This window comes from Coffea arabica, chromosome 5c, assembly GCF_036785885.1.
Source record: "Coffea arabica cultivar ET-39 chromosome 5c, Coffea Arabica ET-39 HiFi, whole genome shotgun sequence".
Lineage (NCBI taxonomy): Eukaryota > Viridiplantae > Streptophyta > Magnoliopsida > Gentianales > Rubiaceae > Coffea > Coffea arabica.
The window spans coordinates 932,555-957,414 of record NC_092319.1 but is presented as its reverse complement, the minus strand read 5'-3'; the positions used below and the strand labels follow the sequence as shown (position 1 = coordinate 957,414).

Below are 24,860 nucleotides of genomic sequence, written 5' to 3'. Positions count from 1 at the left end.
GTGCTTTGGCATTACGTTTGGAAGTTAAATCGACATTGAAAATCAAAAAAGGGATGCTGTTTTTGTCTAATTTGGTTAATTTTGTGTATTCTGGCTATGAATCTTTCTTTGCATCTGATTTGGATTCTCATGAAGAACTTATACAAATGAATTTCCTCCTTCCCTCAAGGCAAACAAATTTACATCTGCAACAGTTAATAGGCCTGATGATGATCGGCTAGACACACTACTACTAGAACTTGATGTACGCATGGACAAAATTGAGTGATTTGTCTTCTGTAGATGTCTAGAGCTTTGCATTGAACGGTTCATCATCTGTAAACCTCCAGAATCTTGCTCTTCTTCCCTCTTCCTGAAGCATATGGTTATCTTATCCCACAAATCTTTTGCATGTAATTTGCTTAGTGAAAGCCTGTGTTCATAAATGAACATAGCTCCATAGATGATGAGGGCAGTGAACGAAGCAATTCCAACAATAAGAAATAGGCCCCAGAAACTGTTGAGTCCTAGACTATGTGATGATACCAAAGTGGTTTGTTCTGGACAACTAGTTTGCTGCCCAAGCCACTCATTCTCAATCCCAACTATTTTATCCCCTTCAGTGAGATTTAGGACTGCTCTTGATATATCAGGTACAAGTGGGGAACCTATTGGGAATGCCTGCAAATTACACAATCAACAAATTTGAATATTGCCAAGAAAAAGAATGAGGAGAAAAAAAGCCAATTTAATTATAGTCCAATAGAGAGCTAATGGAGAACTTCTGGTCCATGCCCTATCATAAGTTAAATGTTGCAAAATTTCCTTAGACAGAATTTCAAGTAAGGCAGCACATTAGTAGGCCACTCTACTGCTGCTTAGCACTGAAAGAGATGAGGAAAGAGAGAGCATACAAAGCCAAATCCATCAGTCTTGATTGCTGGGCTGACCATGGCATATTTTGAGCAATACTTTGACAGGAAAAGTTTCATATAAGGTACTTCACCTAAAACAGCAGCAATACCACCATGAGCTTTGTCCTTCGTGAAAAGTACATCCAAATCATCTAGAGTGTCATATTCCTTAAGCCTCGACTCAGCAAACTTCATGTGCTTTAAGAATCCTAAAACAAAAGAGCCCTTTGCGTAGCCTACATTGTCATCTTTCCTTATGAGATCTTGCATATGAGTGATCGTTGGCTCAAGCTGTTGCATGGTCAACATTGATGCTAAGCTGGCCGTGTAACTCTGAGTTAAGATTAGAACCACAAAACACCATATAATCACCACGAACCTAGCTAAGTTGCTCACTATTTTCTCCCCTGTAGTTACATTTCAGAAAGACAAATAAAAAATGTTAGAATGAAGCAAAATCTAGAAGATAGAGAGTGAGAATCAAATGAACACTTCCAAGATGCCTCTGTCTGCGGGCGATAGACACTAGACAGTGGAGAAAAAAGGTGGAAGTGCATTATTGTGCAACCTATTTAGTACATGAACTTATTATACATTACACTATGTCTGACTAAGTATTCTGCATTTGGCATTCTTATTTATGTATAATTGATGAAGAGCAAGAGAGATTACTATGAGCAAAGACCAAGATTGAAAAGGAGAACCAGAACCCAGTGCCAACTTGATGTGGACTAGATCCAGCAAATTCTTCGTTCGTCCGATGCTCAAGAATCCAAATCACAAAACCAATGAAAATGAAGAAGCAAGCACTAATGACCCAGAGGTCCCAAGTCAGTGGCTTCAAGAAAACCCACGCATTCTTACTCCTCCTGTCATAGACAGGCACAACCATTGTGATGCCAGATTCAGCATATGGTTGTGTGAAGTCAACATATGTAGACCTGTTAGCTCTAATGGTAATATCTCCCACAGCAGCATCATAATTCTGCACATAATCAGCTTAAATAAGAACTCATAGTCACGGGGATGATATGATAAATGCAAGAAGGTATGCCAGAACTTGGTTAAAACTAATTGGCGATCAATGGATTGGCTCAAGATCTTAAATTGTTCGGAAGGAACTCCTTGAGAAAACAAGAAGTGACTTTGTCTTGTAACAGTACTCACCTTAAGGTAAACCTGATAGACCAAGTCATCATAGGTACCAGCACTCTCACCATCCGACTTTGCAAATGGAACATATTCATAAGGAACATAATATGGCAGCATTTTCATTAAAGAATCAAAAACATCTATCGAGTACCCTGTAAAAGTCGTCTTGTTAGTGCAAGGATCTCTTATTATGTTGACAAATTGATTAGGACCACTCCTGACTGGGATTCCTATTCTCAACTTCTTCCCATTTGTTGGTATTACCCAACCCTTTGGGGTGGATGTGGAATCACCTGGCCATATAATCCCTTTTAAATTGGCTTTCGAAGAAGAGTGTGATTCAGAAGTTGTAGGTTGAAGTGTCCTAGTAATTCCCCTGTCTGGGGTCCAAAAGCCAACTCCCCGCTCCCCGTTACTGAGGATGTTGACGATCTGAAAGCTTGATGATTGTAGTTGTCCATCAAGCACATTGAATGTCCCAGTGAGGCCATTAAATTTGGTTCTTGATATTACTTCTGGGAGGTGTTTTCCAATTTGAGAGACCCCAGACTCAAGGTGGAAGGCACTTGAAGGCCTAGTTTCCTTTGCTAGAGCATTTTCAACTGCTATTGCTAGTGCAGTAGCTGCATCATAAGCCCATAAGCCAAAGAAAGTAACATCTACATTGTCCTTGACATATTTCCTTTTCCAGCGAGCAATGAACCGGTTAAGCTTTTTCCTCCTCGGAACATGAGGTTTTACTCCTATTACCCCCTGCATCGATTCTTTGGCAAAAAGATGTAGAAAACTTAGGTGGTTAGTGATCCCTGTAGTTATGATCCAAACGTATTCTTCAGTCATCATCCCTACCTCTTTTGCTCGATCAAAAAGACGGTAGCCAAGAATGGGAGGCATATGTACAATGAAAACTCTAGTTTGCATGGTCATCAACTTGTAGAGTTCTGCGGCAATCTCAGCATCAGTTGCTGATGGATGAATTACACTTCTATAAGGGATATGAGTCTCAGCTTCTCGGAAGGCGTCAGCCAAGTATGGAATAATCCCTTCTCCAAATTCAGTGTCTACGTAGACTGGCACTGCTTCTCTCCATCCAAAGGTTTGAAGCAGGGAACTAATTGCTTGTGCTTGACATGAATCGTTTAGAGTAGCTCGTATGAAGTATGCACTTCTAAGAGAGGAAAGAGTAGGGCTTGTAGCAGAAAATGAAATGATGGGAATCTCAGCATTCTGTCCTAGATTGATAACAAAATTGGCTTGCATAGATGTTTGTGGTCCAAGAATGGCTTGCACTTTTGCACTTGTCATTAGATCACCAGCTGCAACCCAAAAACAACATGAATATATAAAAACTGATATTAACATGACAAAGAAGCTGCTCTTTCTTCCATTGACGTTATACAGTTATTGTTTACTTGGATAGATCCACAAATAAATACGCCAAATGTACCCTTCAACAAATGTTGTTCTGTGCACGTTAACTATCTGTAGAAACACTTTTTGTCATAGCATGTAAATTTACAAAATCAATCTTAGAAAGTACGCATTCTTGATCATTCTTCAAGTCACATTAATTTCTAGAGAAATTACTGAGCAGTATAATGTTTTGAACCAAGGATCGGTTGGAGATCCTCGAACCATAATCATGTTGCGGATATTAAAAGGGGAGGAAGAGAAAGATGTACCACCTGCATGAGCAGCACCAATAACGCTATTGTTGGAGTCCCTAGTGTGCAGAACCAGCCTGGTCTTGTAATGAGAATGGGAGGCATAAAAATCAGAAAAGGCCATGGAGATACATCTTGAAGACATCTTCCCAGCCCATTAATTCATATCAAGAACCAAACCTACATTAACACCTATAGTGCTAGTTGTCCGCGCCACTACTAATTCATCGGAGAAAAAGAATAGAGCTAGGAAAAGTAGAGTATCATGAGTTTGTTTCTTCTTCATGTCTGAACCTAAGACTCAAATGAGTCAGAAAGAAGGATGGAAAATTACGGTGCAAGGAGGAATAGATGCAGCTCAAGAAAACGTTTGCATCACTAGCTAAGAGGGACAAATCAATGACACTTCTTTATAGTGGACTTGAGTTTGGACTAGTAAACCAACACCCTTCAAAACGTTGTGTTGAACAAAGCAGACCAAGAACGCGTTATACCCGTAGAATATTGGAATAGGTTTATGGTATAAGTTACAGAGGGTTAGGATCTCATATGGTTTATTGAGGGGATATTAGGAAATTCTTTTGTACAAAGTTTAGTATGTTGTTCATAATAATTTCATGATTGATCTGAGGAGATAATTGTTTATTCAATTGTGAAAGACTAGCTAAATTCCAACAAAGCTCAGATCATTGGGCTACTTCACAATAAATTAAACAGTTTGAAGTACTAAATTGTTGCAATTGATAGCTCAGGATGCAAAATGCTAGTTGCAAACAGTTTAGCGTGCAAAGTAATAATTTGAAATAGTTCAGGGTGCAATCTATCAACTAATTTTGATGGATGTGTATTATCCAGTTAATTGGTTTTGAGCATTTTAGATTAGTATCTACAATATTTGGTTCAATTCTAAAGATGGCAGGCTTTTTTATTAATTTTTCACCATGACATAAACAATTAAATCCATGTACAGTTGGACAAATACAAACATGTTTTAGACTTAGAGAAAACTTTCTGACAGGCCCCTAAACTATTTACTTATGCATGGTTTTAATCCATCTACTATAAATTGTCGCAAATAAGCTCTTGAATTAAGAAAAAAAAAAAAAAAAGCTTAGTTTAAGGACTTGCATCAATTTTGGACGTTAAATACAATGGAATTAGGGGCAAAATCAACCAAACAAAAAAAACCAACCACTATTTAATTAAAAACCAACTATATTAAGTCAACTAATAACATGGAGTTTAAGGTTTCTTCCTCTTCTTTCACCTTCCATCTTATTTAGCTCTAATTCGATAAAATAATCAGTCGACAAGGCATTTTAGGTTGTTTTCGTGGGTTGAATTTTTTTTTTTTTTTTGTTTGGTTAGTTTTGACTCAAATTCCTTCACCTCTAAAGGCCAAAATTGACGAAAGTCTTTAAACTAAACATTTTTTTAAGGGATTATTCGTGACAATTTATAGTTGAAAAGAGGCAATAGTTTAGGGGCAACCCGAAAAGTTTCCTCTTAGACTTATATCCCCTTTCTCGAGAGACCACTAATAAAACCTCAAGCAAATTCAGGTTGTCGCAGATTATTATTATTTTTTTTTTGAAAAACATTCTATCTTATGGGAGTGAGACTCTTCTATTTTTTTTTTCCCCGTTTTAATGAAAATAAATGAAGACCGAATGCTATCAACGGCGAAAAATTGGCTTGCAAGACTCCGTCAAAGACTTCGTTTTCTTGCAGTTGGTAAGACTGAGGAGATACTAACAGGAGTACTTTCATTACAGCGAAATTCAGCAATAATTGGGAGTGAAATTTCTCCAACTCCCTTTGATTTGATGTGTTGTGTTATCTTCAGCTATTCTCAATTTCTTTTTCCGGGCAATTGACTAACGGGTAAGGACAACCATTAAATTTTGGCTCTTTGAACTATCAGTCGAGAGTTCGAACTCTATTTACAGTGAAAAAAATTCAAAAGAGGTATCACGATACCCTTTTTAATTTAGTCAAATCTGCATATCCGCTAACCCTTTTTGCAGTGTAATAGGATAAATCAGATTATACAAATGTTATCGTTATCAGAAAAAAAAAAAAAAACTAATGAGTAATGACCAACAAAGCCTTGACCGGGGCATATTATGCTTTGGGTCTTTCCTGTGGCTTGCCGTGCTTAATCTAAGGAAATCCATACGAAAGGGATTGCATTAATAAAGAAACCAAAAATTCTACTACAATCAAAAGAGAAAATTCCATGCAGCTAACTCGAGCAAAGCATGGTCCAATTATTTCTAGATGTGCAGACACGAAACTGGCTTGATGATAAGCTAGTACCAAACATAAATCATTTGACATTATTCGATGACCAATGCATATAATTGTTGTTTGCTAAAATGAAATGGGGAGGTTATTTCACAAGAAAATTGACAATAGAATGTGATCATGTGTAGCTTTTATTCCCTTGAAATGCACGGTTCAATTCGATTATAGTGTTCGTGTATATGTACGTAGTAAAACGTGATAAATGTAAAATCTCTCTCTGTTTTTTTTTTGAGTTCGTAACGACAATAGCGATAGCATTATTACATAAGTATAACACTTACTAACTTTTGTGGTAAGTTTTATATTTGTGCAATCAGAAACGTGAATTCATGTTATGTTAAATTACGTGACCTTCACGAGAACGACGAAGTAAACTATAAACTATTCTTTAGAATCTCTTTTTTCTATTCAACTCATCTAAATTCAACAACATCTGTGAAGACTTGGAGAAAGAACACAGCAATTTCTTATTGGGGTGATCTGCAATCAGAAGAAGCTGTGGAAAAATATACAAAAGGGGAGGGGCAATCTTCACGTCATTCTCAAAGCTTGATATTTTTCAATGACATTCGCCCAATAACACCCGTTTGTAGGTAGGAATGAACGCGAAACTCTGTCAAGGGGGTGGACCTCTCGTACATGGATGGACCTCTGGTTCAAATCTAGGAAATATTGAGCACTGAAAAAATCCACCGTGACAGAAAATGAAGGAAAAGGAAATAAAATATCTTCCGGACACCTCCAAAAGAGTAGCCTACCTTTCTACAAGGATTGGAATTCCATCCTGCATTTTGTTGTTTTCTTCTTTTCCATAAAATACTTAAAAGGGGGAAAAGCAAATCATAATCTTTTTAGATTGTAGTTCAAGGAGTCTTCAAAAATAGTTATTAAACTCGAGCATCAATCCGCCAAGGCTATCGGTTTAATAGGGTAACGGATCGAGCGTGAATTCATTGATCGAGCAAGTGATTATATAATATAATAAAATAATATACTAGAATTAGCAAAGCCAGTATAATTACCGAATGAGTGATTGAATCGACTAATTTTATGAATTTATTGATTGAACCGACGAATCATTTATTAGTCAACAAATTACTTGTCCAACTGCTAATCCAATATGATTAGATGATCGGTTCATCACCAAATTGATCGGTTGAACCACTGAATTGGACCGAATTTAATGACTATGGCCCTAAACATGGAAAGATTGACAACACATTGGATGGGAGGTCAGAGATTTTATTTCACTCTTAAAAGTATCCGTGCGGAGCAAAGCTGCACGCGAGCAAGCGAAAATAAAAGAAGTATCTGTTTCTTTTGGAGAAATCCAGAATCCAGAGAGGTCAATTCAATTGTAGGAGTATCACTTTCTTCTTCTTATAAATAAAAGAAGATTACAAAAATAAAATGTTGTGGCCGCTGGCTTTCCCGCTGCACCATTCAGTCCCTCCACAGCCACACATGGGAAGATAACACCAACACCCCACCATTGTGCTGCTGTCTCAACTCTGTTCTAGTATTTGATGCCCCATTAAATCTACGCACCAATTCTTTGAATGCTCCACCAATCACTCCCTTGTCTCTCTTTTTCATTCATTTATTATAGTAAAATCGAAAGGGCCGCTCTGGCCACTGCCCTTTGCCCTTTCTTCTGTCTTTTTACTTCTTAACCTGCCTCCTGCCATATTATCATTGGTACACAAGTTTTTGGTTGAAAACACCCAATCACGGGGTTGTGTTGTCAACTAATAATGAGTTCCCATAAAGGCTAAGAACCGAACTCTTTTTTGGTATAATCTCATTCGCGAAAAAAGAAAAAAGATCAGCAGCTTGGCTTGATGGGTTTAATGTGCCAGCCAAACTAAAGCGTGTCATTAGGGAGTTCTGTAGGGTATTAGTACTTGTAACAGATACTGATACACTGAGTTATAAGTAGAAGAAGAAAAGTTAACGAAGGAAGATGAAGATCCTGTGTGATGTGTGTGAGAAAGCTCAGGCAGCTGTGATATGTTGTGCAGATGAGGCAGCCTTGTGTGCAAAATGTGATCTTGAGGTACATGCTGCAAACAAGTTGGCAAGCAAGCATCAGAGGCTCCATCTTCAATCCCTTTCCAACGAGCTTCCTCCCTGTGACATCTGCCGAGTATGATTTAAAACCCCAGCACCCTCTTTTCTTTTTGTTCTCGTTTGCTTAGCTCTGTCTTTGTAGTCAGATTAATTACTTAGGAGCCTGCTTCTTGTGTCTTGATGCACTTATTGGCTGCATACTAGGTTCTATGTTAGTCAATTTATACTTTTATCAATGTGGAAATTCTGAGTTTTGTGTTAACTGTGAAGTCAATTCAGAGTCTGCTGAGTCCGAATTTTGAGTTGTTGGTTGCCTTCAATTCTGTGGTTTTGGAGAATAGAGTAGGTTTTTGTCTGAATCCCAGTTAAGTCTTGCAATTTAAAGCAAGTGTTGGTTTTGAATTTGAATTCATAGTTCTTGAAGGATATTTCATTGTTCCCTCTTGAGTTGTGTTACCTTAATGGTTAGATTTTCAAGATGATGTTTCTTTTGAATGGCATTCAAGTACCATTTTCTTGAGGCCCTTCACCTGGTAATAAGGATCAGTCTTCCACCACTCCGGTTAGAGGTTGATAGATTTAGAAACTAGGATCGGAGTTGCTTAATGGAGGATCTTGTCCGCTGTTTTTGTTTTGAAAAGTGGTAGTACATGGCAACTTCGATTTATGCTGAACATTGCTTTTAGTTCCTTCTCCTTGTAGCTTTGATTTCTTAAGATGGAATCTGACTTCTTGGTGGAGAAGGAGCTTTTTTGAGGAAGGTTTCTTGTTTGTGATGTTGATTCCTTGACGGAATAGCAGTTGATTAATGTGATATTGGGATATGTCATTATGTACACTAGAAGCAACTCTTTGGTTTATGCTTGGTTTAAAATATCGTGCTACTCGATAGATAGCTTATTTCAGGAAATTAAGACCATGATAAATGCTTTACCATCAATTACAATGTAAACATCTTTGATTTTAGCGATCAAAGTGGATATTATGCACCAGTCAATAATCTAATATTTATGTGAAGTCATCCGTTAGACCATATTGTGTGAATTGGTTTAGACTGCGTGCCTAGTTCATTGTCATTGTGCTAAAACTGACATCAATGTCAGCGCCGGTATATCTCTTCTTAAGTGTACAAACATAAAAGTGAGATTGACAGTGCATAAAAATGACATTTCGTGGCCTCATCTAGTAATTGGTGACTAGAGGGAAGAGTGAGAGAAGCGTGCTTATTGTAGCATGCAATTACCCCAAAGGGCGTTTCATGTACAGTTGATTTGATGGACAGGATGAGTTGCTTACTCTGTAGGTGAAGTCCTCCTAATCTGTACAAAACATGTCAGTACAGCCAAACTGTCAGCATCCCTTGCTAGATTATGACATTTGCCCAAGAAAATAAATGGAAGAAAGAGCAATACAATCTATAGATAATCGTCTCCACTGGATCATCTACTTTACCAAACTTCCTGAGATATATATATATCGCCATCTTCTTTACTCAGAAAGTTTTAAGAAAATGCACAACTTAAACACACTCCTGTTTCCTATGTCTTTGGAATCTTCTCCAGCTAAAAATGTTATTACTGCAAAACAACAACACCACTTTTATATAATTGCACCTGGGTCTCTAACCTTTGTGCACAAACTGTTCTCGTTCCTCTCCCTCCCAATGTGTTCCAGAATTAAACTCTGAGCTAAATATTTTTCCTTTTGCACCAGAGTTCCTAAGTTTCCTCTCCCTCACTAGGAAGCACAGTCACTGAAAAAGCCAGCTGAACTATCTAGCGTTTTTGAGATGATCTGCAGGAAACTCAGATAGCATCCTTTTGTGTATAACGGTAATCATGATGAAAATTTTACATCTTGTGGTACCACTGAAGGTTTTTGACCAGGAAAAATGCTTGGGGAAAATGCTTAGGACGGGGAACACCAAATGCTGATCTTGTGGTCAAATCTTGATACTTCTTTAAGCCATGTATAGTTCAAATAGAATAACAAGTTGGGATGCATCATTCTCAATTTATATGTCATTACAAAGTAAGGAAAGAGAAAGCTTGCTCATGCAGAAGGTTGCGCTAGCTAGCGAAAGGAATGGACAAACCTCAAATTGAACCATGCCTTGCTCATGAGCGTCCAGATCCTGCTCTATAATTGATTTTAATATGCAAAGTCAATAGGACATGTGGTTAATGGTCACTGGTGGGTCATAGAGACTGCAAAAGAGCTCATTTTTTTTTGCTGATATTTATACTGGGATTTTTCATAGTATAGTCAGACTTGAAGTCGGAATGCAATTTAAATGCTTAAGACAAATGTTGTTTTGTTAAAATTTCTGCAAATCTTTTGGAGGTAAACAAGATATCAAAAGCTTTACTTTTGTATGTCACCATAATGCTGGGTATCTGCTGGTTTTGTTAACTTAACTATATGTATGCAGGAAAAGGCTGCTTTCATTTTCTGTGTTGAAGACAGAGCTCTCTTTTGCCAAGATTGTGATGAACCTATCCACTCCGCTAATACACTCGCTGCAAACCACCAAAGGTTTCTGGCCACTGGAATTCGGGTAGCCTTGAGCTCCAGCTGCAATAAAGAGGGTGTAAAAAGCCACATGGAGCCACAGCCACCCAAACAACAGTTTCCTTCAAAGATGCCTACACAGCAATTGTCTAGTATGACATCATCCTCTTGGGCTGTGGATGACTTATTACAGTTTTCTGACTATGATTCCTCAGACAAGGTGAGAGAGCCGACCCATTTAAGTTACTGTATAGTTAGCTGGACACCTTGTAGTGAATTCCATCCATTAGTATGCTAGGATAGGTTGGTTAATTAGATCAAACAGCATTTACAGGATAAAAGGAAAAAATAACAAACAGATACAAATCGTTGATTTTCGTACAGAATGAATCTTAGATCGAAGTCTTCAAATTGGGTCTGCCCACATCCAAGTCCTATGGTCATAAACTGCGAAAGGCTTCAGAGAATTACTGATTTTGAGAACTTATTTGATTTGAGCATGGACTAACAAAGAGCTGGTTGGAGAAAAACTTTTAATAGCTGCGACACTTTTTATCTTCAACATCTTGCCCAAACATTTAAAAAATAAGGGGCACATACCATCAGGTCGTGGAACCTTTTTGGCTGCTCAAGAAAATTGCTTCTCTAATATGGACTTCACATGGTTAGCTGCATATTTGTCATTTTTGGCACTTAATGGGGTATCGCTGCCAGACCTTTCAGTAATCAGTAGGACCACTTGAATATGTGAAAAATTTTTAAAAATATCTACTGATTTCTGCAGCAATTGCCTCATTAAGTTTCACAAAAATGCTTGATGTCTGATACTAAAACGGTTTGTCATCGTTGTGAGCCTTCTTCGACTGCTTTCTAAACTTTTTCGATTCCCCTATGAATTTTGTGTTCTATCCTCTAAGCTCAGTTATTGATCCTTAGTGTTAACTCATTTGCTCTATCTCAACAAGTCCGTTTTACAATCCTTAACCTCCCAGCAAAATTCCAACCATTTTGTTCCTCTGTGATTATAATGAGGATTGACTTGTTTTAACCTTCGTCTACTCTTGAATTCCCTGTGATGAAAATTCTAGTAAAGAAGCAAAAATGTTTCCTGATTATAAAGCTTTTGCTAAAATTGATCTGTTCTAATTAAGAGTTTCTTTGTTTTTAGTCATGATTGTTAGTGTACTGAAATTGATAAAGCTCTTTTCATTCAAATGAAACCAATAATCCTGAACTTTGAATAAGCAAGTTTGCTGATAAAGAATGATCCATTATATTAGCATGTCATCCCAAAAGCTTCAGTCTGGGCACATTATTCTGTAAACACAGTATGAATCTTTTTGCAGGTTGATGTTGTTGAATGTAAAAGGCAACTCCTTGCACAGTTGGCATTTCATGTAATATGCTTTTGCAGGAGCTATGTAAATTCTAGAACCCTTAAACTAGCATGAGTTGAATCCCTGTCTAATCACTTGATAAATTTCAGAAAAACTGAACTTTCATATCAGATACTTTCTGATGGAATCATATTAGCCACTGGTAGACTAAGTACCCTCTGAGAATAAATTTCAAAATAAATTTCAACAGAAACTTTTACATCAGTGACTTTCCGATGGGATTCCGTTGGCCACTGCCAGACTAACTCTCATTAGTCAGTGTCTAATGCAATGCTGCCCTTGGTGTAAACTTTTACAGAAGGGGCAACTTGAATTTGGCGAGCTTGAATGGTTTTCAGATATTGGTCTGTTTGGTGAGAGAGCAGGGGAGGAAGCCTTATCAGCTGCAGAAGTGCCTCAACTGCCTGTGCCACAGTCGAGCAATGGCGCTTCACATAAAACACCCAAACTCTACATGCCTTATAAGAAGCCAAGAATTGAACTGGAAGATGACGAGAAAGAGTACTTCACCGTGCCTGATTTTGGTTGAGCTTCCATAGTTGGGAAATTGTAGTTCATGACTGCTTCTGGGCATGCAAAAACGAATTCTCTATAGAGATAGATATGTCTATGTAAATGTGTGGATGTTGGCTGCATTGTGATAGCTGATAAAAATTGCTAGCATAAAAAAGTCACTATATTGCCTGAGTATAAAAAGTTAATCCTATCTTTATTTCTTTTTTCTTTCCATTTCCTTTCGTTTTTTTCTTCTGTTTCCTTTCTTTTAGAATGCAGCAAACATTCCAATAAATTACATTTCTTTTTGCTAAGTTTATAAATCATAGCCTATGGCAATGCTGGAAAGAAAATTAGCTAATCAACCACTTAAGAAAGAAATGCAGTTTTGATCCTCAATCTTTGGTTCATGTGCTAAATTAGTTCCTAATATTTTAATCAAATTAACTTTGGTTCTCAAAATTTTTTATTCTATGCAAATTCAGGGCAAATGACCAAAATTTAACAATCAGAATCAATTTGCAGTTAGGTAATTTTCGTATGCAAACACAAAAAGATGTGGTAAGACTAGAATTTGACTTTTCTCTAGTGAATTTTTTTCTCCATTTTTCTGTATGAAAACATAACAGATGTGTAAGATTAGAACTTGGCTCCTTTTCAGTCGATTTTTCCTCCATTTTCTGTAATGCATATCTGGATGTATGACACGCATGTTTTCACCTATTAACAAGGGTTAGGGTTAATAATTCAAGGAGCCAAATCCGTAATTAGGAGTCTAAGAATATTATTTGCTAAAGCAAAATCCCAAAATAGATTTGCACATTAATTGTTCAAAAATATAGAAAGTGCCTTAGTCATTCTAGCTATCACTTAAATAAGGGATAATTTCAAAAACCTCCCCTGAGGTTTCTGATAATTGCAAAGATTTCCCCTCAAGTTTATTAAATTATACGTACCTCCCTTGGTTTTACTATTTATATAACAATATAGGCCCAAAAGGCTATTTTTTTTTTCTTAAAAATCCTAAACTACACTTTTTGTACAAAAATAAAACAAAAAATATTTTACCAATTGCCTTCTTCCATATTTCAATCAAACCCACTATACTAACAAACTAGCATAACAAATAAGTTTAATTCCAAATTCTAAACCCAAGCAATTCCATCATTATAGTCATAAAATTGCTTCTCCCAAAGGATGCATTCAATTCTGAAGATTCGTTCCATTCTTCAGAAAATATTTTCATTATATGGTTCCATGGAATGGTCAGACTCACAATCAACTGCCTTATATTTGCATAATCTTCAACATAGGATGCCATGATTTGGTTCTATATAAGTGGTTTAACTCTAACTACAAGAGCTACATTATGGCCTTGAAGAAAATTTTTAGGAGAGATTTAGGCATGGATGAGATTAATCAAATTTAAGAGAAGGAAAGGCATCATTATGACTGTAGAGATTTTCAAGAAATTCATTTTCTCAAAAACCAAAATTTCATTTAGAACTAATCACACCCCAAATTTCCAACCCAATGCCCACACCTTCTCAAAACAAAATAATCTAGACTACCATTAAATTTCTAAATATGTTAATGTCTTAAATACAAAGAAGAAACTCCATTTCCATAGCGAAACCAGAACTCACAATTGTCAAGCATACAAAGAAATATAAATGTACTTATTAACATTTTAAAAAGTTTTTTGGATGGATGATAAACAAATTAGTAAATTTACCAATTTCAGTCCCTCTTCCTCTTTGGCCAATGATTGCATTATTTGTTCTATTATTATTGTGTGCCTCTTATCTCCTTTTAGTTTAATCATGAAATTGGATTTTATTTCAATCATCAAATTTAATCCCTCAACTAAACTTATGATTTGACAATTCCAAAGTGAAGAAAGAAGGAATGAGAATATATAGTAGAGTTTGACGAATCACTTGTGGTGTGATTGGCTGCAATTATAGACAATAGTTGATAATAATTTGATAGTGAATTATAGAAGGATGGGATTAATAGTTGAGAACGGAATAATAATAAGTAAAAGACAATCGTTTTTGACAGTAACTTGTAAAGAGAATTACCGAAAAAGGTCAGGTTTCTTCTTCTCTTTTTTAATTTCATTTCATTATACTGTGAATTATTTATTAAGTGAAGGTCATTATAGTCATTTTATTTCAACAAGGGAGGTCAGTGTAACTTGTAAAATCTAAGGAGAGCCGAGTGAAATTGTCATAAATCTCAGGGGAGGTTTGTGAAATTATCCCCAGAATTCATCGTGTCCAAAAAAATAAAAAAGAAGATCTATGGGACAACCGCGAAGACCAACGCACCATACCTTTCAAATTCCTCCACGTGTACGTTTATCCACGTGTCCATCAACCATTCGCCAAATTAGTCATCTCCCCTCGACTTTTCCACGTAAGTCTCCCCCGCGCTTTCACTGGGTTCTTCCTCTCTGCTATTTTTCCACCTCCACCACCACCAGAAGCCGCAGAGAAGCCGAACCCCAACACCTCTCTCCGACGTCCGATCGATCAAATTTGAGTTTGAATCACTTTTTCCTTCTGGCAATGCCGGCGAGGAAAGGGAACACGATGATGTTATTCCGGTTAGGAATCGTCCTATCCTTGTTCTTATCATGTTTCCTGTCGCCTTCCCAATCGGCAGTATGCAGCATAGATCTAGGTTCCGAATCCCTAAAAGTTGCCGTCGTTAACCTCAAACCAGGTCAAGCTCCGATTTCGATCGCGATTAACGAGATGTCCAAACGGAAGACTCCTTCGCTCGTCGCATTTCACTCCGGCACCCGATTAATCGGCGAAGAAGCTTCCAATCTCCTCGCTCGATACCCTAACAAAGTCTACTCCCACCTCCGGGACCTCGTCGCCAAGCCGTACGGCGTAGCGAAGAAGCTTTTGGAGTCATCGTACTTAAATTACCGAATTGTCCCCGAAAGTTCCAGGGGCGTGGCGTTTATTGAGACTGGTGAGGAGGAGGATGGGAAGTACACGGCGGAGGAGTTGGTGGCGATGTTGTTGAAGTACGCCGTGGGGTTGGCGGAAACGCATGTTAAGGGTAAAGTCAAGGACTGCGTGTTGACTGTGCCGCCTTACATGGGGGTGCCGGAGAGGAATGGGCTGCTGGCGGCGGCCGAGCTGGCTGGGATCAACGTGCTGGCTCTGGTGAATGAGCATTCCGGGGCGGCGTTGCAGTACGGGATTGATAAAGATTTTTCCAACGGGTCGAGGCATGTGATTTTCTATGATATGGGGGCTAGCAGTACTTATTCTGCCCTGGTGTATTTTTCGGCATATAATGCTAAAGAGTTTGGGAAGACGGTGTCAATTAACCAATTTCAGGTACTGTCACCCTTTTCTTGGCAAAATTTTCGATCTTTTCTCTCTAACGTAGGAAAGATTCTGCCTTAAAAAAGAAATGTTTCATCCTTTCTCTATAACTTAGGAAAGATTCTGCCTTGAAAAGAAAATGTAGGAAAGATTCTGATGGTAGTAATGCTTTTGTTATTCCGTTAACCAATTTCAAATAATGTCACCCTTTTCGTAGCAAAATTTTCGATCTTTTCTCTTTAATGTAGGAAAGATTCTGCCCTAAAAAAATTGTAGGAAAGATTCTGATGGTGGTAATGCATCCAGTTTGAGAAGCTTGACTTAATAGTGGCGCAAGTCTTTCTGTTTGGCAAGTCTTTCTGTTTGGCATGCCTGAAAATGGAAATAAGAGGGCATTATGTGGTTATGGGATACTCAGGGGGGGGTTGTTTTTATAAATTTATTTGAGAGGAGAAGAAGGGGAGACTGAGTGAGCCCAACTCATGATTGACCTCCATGTGAAAACACCTATAGTGGATTTAGTTTGCTGATATGTACTTGAATTAAGGAGGATTAGTTTCCTGATATGTACTTGAATTAAGGAGGAGAAGGTGGGCTTTGTGCTGTTGTTTCCTGCTATGGTCTGGGACTAGGTTTTTCAAGCTGACAATGCTTGAGACTTTTTGGAGAAAGATGAAGACTTTACTACCTTGAAAGGGGCTTGTCATTGTGGAACTTAAAAAGAATACTAAAGATCAGGTCTTGGGACACAATTACTTAATTATTAAAATTACTAGAATGTTGGATTGAGGAAATGAAACGGAAAATCTTGGTGATTTTAAAAATTTTTCTTTGAGTCATGTGAAAGTTGACAAGAACTGTGATCCTGGATCTTGTTTCCTGTAAGAGTTGTTTGCTTATTCATTAGCTTTATATTGTTGCAGGTGAAGGATGTTAGATGGGATGCGGAACTTGGAGGTCAAAGTATGGAATTAAGATTGGTGGAGTACCTTGCAGATGAGTTCAATAAACAGCTTGGAACAGGGTTCGATATCAGGACAGCTCCTAAGGCAATGGCTAAATTGAAAAAGCAGGTTAAACGCACCAAAGAAATTCTTAGTGCGAATACGGTGGCCCCAATATCAGTTGAATCTCTCTATGATGATCGTGATTTTAGGTAAATTCAACTTCAATTTCATGCAAAATTGGTGGCATTTTATCTTCCCCTTGCTGTTGGGATTTCTTTTATCCAAATCATAATTTTTTGACGTTCCACAAAACAATAAGAACTATGTCTGGAAATTAATATCTGATCTTATCACAAGCAGAGGAGTGCCACTTGAATCTTTTTAACAGCTGAGTAGTGGATGCTGGGAAATTTGATTGTACTATAAAATTGTATAGTTCAAACTAAATTATGGGTACAAACGGTGATATATGCTGGATTTGATCAATATTCTAAGTCAAATTTCAAATAAGGCAGGGATAAGAGTCTGCAGTCTGACTTGCATATATATGAACAGCTATTTGTCCCTTTCCGTAAAGTTTTAAGCAACTTGTTGAAATTCTTTCCAGTTTCCAAATTAGGGTCTTTTAGTTCCATCGTTGGTTGTAGGAACATGTTAAACTTACCAGAAATTTGACTTTTTCTCCAGGAGCTCAATAAGTCGTGAGAAATTTGAAGAGCTTTGTGCTGATATTTGGGAGAAAGCTCTTACCCCATTGAAAGAAGTTTTTGAGCATTCTGGTTTAAAAACTGAAGAGATACATGGGGTGGAGTTGATTGGAGGTGCTACTCGGGTGCCAAAATTGCAGGTAATTACCATTTTGCCACCTTTGCAGTGGAAATAATAGATCAATAACAATTTTTAGTACCAGATATGTACAAACTCTCAAAACTATCTCTTTTTGGATTTCACAAATGGGAATTTATTTGCTTTTGAGTGCTGATGTACCTTCATCCAACAGGTGGCATTATTAAAATGTAAGATAACTTTATTTCTTTGATTGATGACTTGCCTGGCTGCATATTAGATATGTAAACAAAATGTGGGAAAAAGACTAGAAGAAGAAATGCAGGAGTGTTTTTTGCTATTAGTCCTTGAGAATTTGAAAAGAGAAAACAAAAGGTTAGAGCAACAAAATAACAACATTGAATTTGTAATTTAAGCCTTATATTTGCAGGTCTTTGCAAGCTGTTAGAGAAGTTGATTAATGGAAGTCATTTGAGATTTAGCTCTATTTATAATATTGTATACCTGGAAGAGAAAAATGTGACTTAGGGCACTCCTTTTGCTTAAGGACTGCGCTAATTACTTGTTTCTAGAATTACGGGGCTGTTTGGAACCTGAGTTTTTTGAGAGTTTGTCTAAAACTTTACTGTAGTGCACTGTAGAAGTTTTTGAAAAAATTTTGTAAAAGTTTTTGTAAGGTGAAATTTTTTTCCCTTTTCTTTTTTTCCTTCTCTTTCTTTTTCTTTTTCTTTCTTTCCTTTTTCTTTTCTTTCCTCTCTTTCTTCTTCTTCTTCTTCCTTCCCCCTCCCGCCACCCCTCTCCTCCCTTTCCCCTTCTCCTCTCCTCTGCCTTTCCCCTCTCCTCTGCACGCGAACCCCTTCCCCCGCTGCCCCTTCCCTTGCTACTCCGCCACCCCCTCCCCCTCTTCCCCCTCCTCTCTGCACGCCACCCCTTCCCTCGCTGCCCCGCCTTCCCCTCCCCTCTGCACGCAACCCCTTCCCCTGCTGCCCCGCCACCTCCTCTGCCCTGCCACCCCCTCCCCCACTGCCTTTTCCCCCCCCTCTCTCCCTTTGTTTCTTGGAGCGTCGACCACCACCTCCGGCGCCTCTTCGACTAGAAACGCAAGTGCACCAAAGCGCCAGTGCCCCCGACCTCCTCCGCACGCGCATCAGCCAACCCAGCTCCTAGTGCGCCTTCTCCACAGCCCGACCACAGCGCACTCCAGTCGTAAGGCGCGCGCAATCGTTCGACTTCCATGCCCTGCTTGGCTCTGCTCTCTCTTTTTTTTTTTTTTTTTTTTTTTTTTTTTTTTTTTGCTTTTCTCCTCTCCCCCCCTCTGGGACTGAGACACCTCCTCTTCTTCCCCCTATTCCACTTCCACTTCTAATTCCAGTTCCTCCCGCCGCTACAATTCCTTCCATGCCTGCCATGGAAATAACGGATCCCCTAACCCTAACTCCACTTTGGGTGATTTATAAAAAAAAAAAAAACAATAAATAAAGAGAGACAGTCGGTCCAACCCTCGGCATAAACGACAGCGTTACTCCTCTTTCTGCAGAGGAGAGGGGGTGAGGGTGAGGGACAGAAAAAATTTTTTTGAGGTGATCGGCGCCGGTACAGGTGGTGGAGGTGGTAGCTGGCATGGTGGGTTGGATGAGGGAGGAAAAAGAAGAAAAGTTTTTGGAAAATTTTTTGTGTATTAGATTTTTGAAGTGTGTAGGGAAAAAACTTTAAGAAGTTTTTTGGGGTTCCTGTAGCAAAAGTTGTTAAAAAACTAGTAGGTAAAAAACTTGGTCAAAAAACTCACTTCCAAACAGGCCCTACGTTGTAGTAAGTTTTTAGTGTAAATTTGGCTTCATAATCAACTGTTTTCCCCTGTTCCAGGCTAAGCTCCAGGAATACCTGGGTAGGAAAGAACTGCACAAGCATTTGGATGCTGATGAAGCTATTGTTCTTGGTGCCTCACTACATGCTGCAAATTTGAGTGATGGAATCAAATTGAATCGTAAGCTAGGGATGATTGATGGATCTTCATATGGATTCGTTCTTGATTTAGATGGCCCTGATCTTTTGAGTGATGAAAGCACTAGACAGTTAATTGTGCCCCGCATGAAGAAGCTTCCTAGTAAAGTAAGTCTCTGGACAATTTGGAGTTATCAGTTACAGCTTGTTATAGGTGGCATAGATTTTTATACAATTCTTTAGATTTCAACCTGATTTCTGTGCCATTGCACTGCAGATGTTCAGGTCTATTATCCACAGCAAAGATTTTGATGCTTCACTTGCATATGAGAGTGAAGGTTTGGTGCCTCCTGGTGCTACTTCTCTCACGTTTGCTCAGTATGCTGTGTCAGGTCTTACTGATGCCAGTGAAAAGTAAGCACTTGCTATTTATGTTGATTTATAATGTGATCTTGTTTGAAAGTTGATTTTTTATTTTTCACTGAGCTTTTTCCCTATGACCACTCACTTTATAGGTACGCATCACGGAATCTTTCCTCCCCAATTAAGGCAAATCTACATTTCTATCTTAGTAGAAGTGGAACATTTAGCTTGGAGCGAGCAGATGCTGTTGTTGAAATAACTGAATGGGTGGAAGTTCCTAGAAAGAATCTTACAGTGGACAACACAACATCAGCTATTGGTAACATATCTGTTGAAGCTGATTCTAAGAATGCTTCAGAAGAAAGCAATGACAAATTGCAGGGGGATGATGGAATCACTGGCACATCCAATGCAACCATATCGGACAATAATACAACAGATCTTGGTACAGAAAAGAAACTAAAGAAGAGGACCTTCCGAGTTCCGCTAAAGGTGTTCATTTTTTATCCTCTGGGATTCTCCTGCACTTCTTCCCCCCCCCCCCCCCCCCCCCCCCCCAACCCTTCTGAAATTTTAGACGTTGTGATATTATCTATTGTTTCAATTGCGAGCTTTTACTCTTTGATCATTGCAGATAGTTGAGAAAACAACAGGGCCAGCATTGTCTCTTTCGAAAGAGTCATTTGCGGATGCTCAACATAAACTGGAAATACTGGACAAAAAGGATGAAGAAAGGAAAAGAACTGCAGAGTTGAAAAACAATTTGGAAGGCTACATATATAACACCAGGGAAAAGGTTTTACATCATATTCTTTTCTTGTTTCACACCTTAATGGATCTGTTCTGAAATTATGAATGTCCTGCTGAAATCTCAACTTTTCTTTGATATCTGTTTTGAATTTTATTGTCTACGGGGTGTTTGATATTCCCAGTACCTCTGAATACATTAAGAGTATGTACAAATACTGCCAAATGATAACATTTTACCTTGAATCAACTGCCTTGTCCTTTGCAGTATATTATGTAGCTTCTGTGGAGGTTGAAATTTGTCGTTCATATAACAAAATTAAGAACTTTGAATGCTTTTGACCTGAAAATTAAAGGTATCTGCATATGCATAAACTCCCATCTTGGTCTTGTTCTATAGGTAGTTTGCAAAAGCATGTGGCATTCATAATCCAGAAGTATTCAAGTATTCTGTGGACGTTGAAATTTGTCGTTCATATAACGAAATTAAGAACTTTGAATGCTTTTGACCTGAAAATTAAAGGTATCTGCATATGCATAAACTCCCATCTTGGTCTTGTTCTATAGGTAGTTTGCAAAAGCATGTGGCATTCATAATCCAGAAGTATTCAAGTATTATCTCATAATGCCTTAGAAGTTGAATCAAGCAAAACAGCTTCAGTTCTGTCTAAATAACAAGGATACAGAAGGGTTGTCAAACTTTCTTTTGCCACATATGTTTTGTTTTCTTGAAATATTCTTTCCAACCGTTTCCTGTATGAAACATTCCTTGGTTGTGCCTTAGAAGGTTTTTGGTAGATATGTGGGGAAGTTAAATCTAATTTACTTTGTTTCAAAAGCTTCATTTAAACAAACATGTGGAGATGATCATTTTTCCCCGTTTCCTATCATTTCAATTATTAAGATGCCTTTAACTTTCCTTCACTTGGAGAATCCTTAAGCTCTGTTGTTTTCAATGTATTTGTGTCTATCTAATTTATTGTCTTTATTTTATTTTCATTTTCTTTCTTGCAATGCTTGTAGACTGGCTACGGTTTGCCGCTCTTTCTTTGCCTGTGCTGCAGTATACTGATTTTTCAATTTTTGGTGTAGATCTGATTGCTTACTTGCATTTGCTTGTTTCTGTGACATCCTATTGCAGCTTGAATCCGAGGAATTTGAAAAAATTTCTTCTAGCCAAGAACGCCAATCCTTTTCTGAAAAACTTGAAGAGGTGTGGTTTTTTAATATTACCCTTTGTTGTTTTGCTAATTTAATGGCTTATTATCTCAGTTATTCTGTTGCTCATATATCTCACTTAGTGCACTGAAATTATTTTGGACTATTTCTTAAGGTGCAAGAATGGTTGTATACTGATGGTGAAGATGCTACGGCCGCTGAATTCCAAGAACGTTTGGATATGCTTAAAGCTATTGGAGGACCTATATTCTTTAGGTATGTCTTTAGATTTTTTATCAATTTTGTAAGTACTTGCTGAAACCTTGTCTGATATGCAGCATTAATTGTTGTTAGATATGATGAGCTCACTGCACGACCTGCTGCATTGGAATATGCTCGAAAGTACCTCACTGAGCTGCAACAGGTAAATTTGATATGTTCTAAAATTTAATGTTTCCCTTTTCTTGCTATTAAACTCTTTTAAGCCTGAAAAGACTGGACATTTAAAGAATATGATCTTCATGCTAAGTTTACTTTCCAAGCAGTAATAGGAAGGATAGGTAATTGCCTTTACCAACTATAGAAAGGATAGGTAATTGCCTTTCCAAGCAGTAATACCTGTATTATATTGATTAATTTTCTGTATAGTCAGAGACCAACTATGGTTTTCTTGTTGTCTTGCAATGAATTGATAATGATTGCTATTGAGCTGCTAAATTGTGTTGAAGGTCCTAGCCTTTATTTGTTTTCCCAGGGTATAAATCTGTCTGGTCTGGTCCTGCGAATTTAATTTTCCAAGTGCATTAACAGTATTTTATTTTCCCCTGACCATCTTCAGATTATCCTCAAATGGGAAACAGAAAAAACGTGGCTTCCAAGAGAGAGAATAGATGAGGTCTGCTGATAAAAATTTCGTCTGGTTCAGTCTTCATATTTAGATTGGAACTTTTCTTGAGAAATCTTTTTTTTTTTCTGGCTGACTAAAAGAACTCAAACCTATAGGTTCGGAGCATGGCTGAGAAGGTGAAAAATTGGTTCAATGACAAGGAGGCTGAGCAGAAGAAGTAAGTTTTTGTTTTCAGGTTTCATTTGAATTAGTTATTTGCTTTGCTGTTCAATAGACTCCCAGACTGATTGCTGTTCCTTGCCTTTAATGTAACCCACCTATGCCCTTTTGTTTTTTCTTTTTCCCTCAAATATATTAGCCAACTTAGGGCTCCAAAATTCTAGAGGCAACATGCAAGTTGTGTTCTGGAGGTGGCACCTGGTGCACATGGTGTAGTATTTAATTACTGTTAAATTTCCTTTTTGGACGAAGGACACGTTCAAGCTGAAGTGATCTTCATCTTAGGCTTCTATAGTTTTGTTGTTTGCCTTTCCTAACTATAGAATGGCTTCTCCCTCTACGTATGATGTGGGAAGGGAGTCAGTATGAACTTTCCTTTAACTTGTGTTTATTCACCTTACTGATTGGTATGCTTAAGCAAATATGTTGTGCCTGTGCTTGTGAATTTTTTGGTTTGTTCAGCTGGGTAATATTTGTTTTATTGCTCTTGTTGCTTTCACCCATTCTATGCACAATACTCTTTTGTCAACAGGACATCTTTATTTAGCAAGCCAGTATTCACATCTGAAGAAGTATATGGGAAAATATTTGATCTTCAAGATAAGGTATTCATGGGTTCTCTTTTTTTGGCTTCCTCCTGTAATACTTGTATTTGTTACTTTCTTACTCTTTCTGCCTTGATTGACAAAGAAAAATGAAGCTGATATGATCAAGATGTTTATAATCTTTCACTCATGTGTTGAAATATAGGTTGCTAGTGTCAATAGAATTCCCAAGCCAAAGCCAAAAGTTGAGAAGCCAGTGAAAAATGAGACAGAGAGCACGGGCGAAAATTCAAATTCAACAAATTCATCTTCCGAGGAGACCTCACAAAATGGCCAAACTGCAGGAGCTTCAGAGAACTCAACTGATGAAACGGAAGCTACTGGACCTGAGGCTCACGATGAATTGTAATTAGAGTGTAACAAAATATGGAGTTTGAACATGAGCAGGCTGCCATAACAGGACACATCGTGGATAGGCCGGATAGAATAGCACAGGCTGTAGTAGTGGTTTTACTATACAGTAATAGAGAGCTAAGCCCATTTTTGTGATGGTTTTCTTTTTGTGCCATCCTCGGGGAGGTGTTTCTCCCATTATGATAGGTTCAGAAGTACTTGCTCATTATTTCCCTTTTTTTTTTTTTGTGTGAATTAGTTGTAATACTTAACCCACGTAAAGAGCTGTGTGGGATGCCTTCCGAGCCGTTGGCTGCAAAAGGAATTTTGTTTGCTCTAATTTTTCATTTACTGATTCTTCTCTACTGATATTCATTTGGAGGTGCACGTTAACATGGTCTGGGCTATTGTTTGTAATCCTCTTCATCTATTCTGTGAAGTAATAATGCTCATCGAGTGAAGGCTCTGTATTCCACACCTCATAACCTGAAAAATTGCAAATTCTGATCCTTTTTATCCTGCTGTATATCTTATATAATCTTTTTGTGTTTCCTTATTTTATTATCCCCCCTTGAAGCGGTCAAGACGTTTCTTTTTGTTGTTGATAAGAGGAGTATCATTGTACTTTTCATTTGGTACACAAGGGAGAACCAGAGGAAGGTGGTTTAGCTGTGAAGAACATTATGCAACAGAACTGTTGAAGCAAAAGCATGCATGAGTTCTGGGAGGCGGCCACCCAACTACAAGAACTGCTGGTGTATGATCATCCTAGCTGTGCTCTTTTCTCAAGGACTACCTGGCCGAGGTTATTTCCCATGAGCTGGTGATTACTTGGAAGGTTTACATTCTCGAGGGAACGATCATAGATCGAAAGTGGCTGAATGAACTGAAAAGCATGAGACTAGAGCACGCGGAACCGCTTCTTGATATTTGTTGTTTTTGGTGGTGGTGGTGGTGGTGGTGCTTGCGGGGGGAAGTGTTGCATTTGAGCAATTAATACAGCTTTGGCGTTGCTGCTGCATCGTTGGAAAGCACAGACGTTTTCTTTGCACAGCAATTCAATTCTACCCGTGAT

At 38.1% G+C, this 24,860-nt stretch overlaps 3 protein-coding genes across 3 annotated transcripts; 2 read left to right on the top strand and 1 right to left on the bottom strand.

The window, feature by feature from the left end:
• Window positions 1–103: 103 nt before the first annotated feature.
• Window positions 104–4,075, bottom strand: LOC140007604 (glutamate receptor 2.8-like). Its single transcript, XM_072050392.1, has 5 exons — window positions 3,731–4,075; window positions 2,061–3,361; window positions 1,566–1,878; window positions 894–1,300; window positions 104–660 (listed from the first exon to the last, which is right to left on the bottom strand). Exons 1-5 carry the CDS (start codon window positions 3,852–3,854, stop codon window positions 139–141), a joined length of 2,667 nt encoding a protein of 888 aa, XP_071906493.1. The 5' UTR covers window positions 3,855–4,075; the 3' UTR covers window positions 104–138.
• Window positions 4,076–7,300: 3,225 nt separating this feature from the next.
• LOC140007603 (B-box zinc finger protein 24-like) lies at window positions 7,301–12,710 on the top strand. Its single transcript, XM_072050391.1, has 3 exons — window positions 7,301–8,162; window positions 10,518–10,817; window positions 12,293–12,710. Exons 1-3 carry the CDS (start codon window positions 7,980–7,982, stop codon window positions 12,521–12,523), a joined length of 714 nt encoding a protein of 237 aa, XP_071906492.1. The 5' UTR covers window positions 7,301–7,979; the 3' UTR covers window positions 12,524–12,710.
• Window positions 12,711–14,919: 2,209 nt separating this feature from the next.
• LOC113743491 (heat shock 70 kDa protein 17) lies at window positions 14,920–24,132 on the top strand. The gene is made up of 14 exons (XM_027271524.2): window positions 14,920–15,851; window positions 16,763–16,995; window positions 17,474–17,633; window positions 19,436–19,681; window positions 19,791–19,927; window positions 20,029–20,368; window positions 20,511–20,672; window positions 21,765–21,836; window positions 21,957–22,057; window positions 22,136–22,205; window positions 22,620–22,676; window positions 22,784–22,845; window positions 23,380–23,452; window positions 23,598–24,132. Exons 1-14 carry the CDS (start codon window positions 15,063–15,065, stop codon window positions 23,799–23,801), a joined length of 2,706 nt encoding a protein of 901 aa, XP_027127325.2. The 5' UTR covers window positions 14,920–15,062; the 3' UTR covers window positions 23,802–24,132.
• Window positions 24,133–24,860: the final 728 nt, after the last annotated feature.

Excerpts from the sequence above, each read along its gene's own strand:
- LOC140007604 (XM_072050392.1), bottom strand. The coding sequence starts at position 3,854 with ATGTCTTCAAGATGTATCTCCATGGCCTTTTCTGATTTTTATGCCTCC. Across the intron at positions 3,362-3,730 it reads TATTGGTGCTGCTCATGCAG|CTGGTGATCTAATGACAAGT; the intron begins GTGGTACATCTT and ends TTTGGGTTGCAG. Across the intron at positions 661-893 it reads AGACTGATGGATTTGGCTTT|GCATTCCCAATAGGTTCCCC; the intron begins GTATGCTCTCTC and ends TGTAATTTGCAG.
- LOC140007603 (XM_072050391.1), top strand. The coding sequence starts at position 7,980 with ATGAAGATCCTGTGTGATGTGTGTGAGAAAGCTCAGGCAGCTGTGATA. Across the intron at positions 8,163-10,517 it reads CTCCCTGTGACATCTGCCGA|GAAAAGGCTGCTTTCATTTT; the intron begins GTATGATTTAAA and ends ATATGTATGCAG. Across the intron at positions 10,818-12,292 it reads ACTATGATTCCTCAGACAAG|AAGGGGCAACTTGAATTTGG; the intron begins GTGAGAGAGCCG and ends AAACTTTTACAG.
- LOC113743491 (XM_027271524.2), top strand. The coding sequence starts at position 15,063 with ATGCCGGCGAGGAAAGGGAACACGATGATGTTATTCCGGTTAGGAATC. Across the intron at positions 20,369-20,510 it reads CCTTCCGAGTTCCGCTAAAG|ATAGTTGAGAAAACAACAGG; the intron begins GTGTTCATTTTT and ends TGATCATTGCAG. Across the intron at positions 22,846-23,379 it reads AAGGAGGCTGAGCAGAAGAA|GACATCTTTATTTAGCAAGC; the intron begins GTAAGTTTTTGT and ends TTTTGTCAACAG.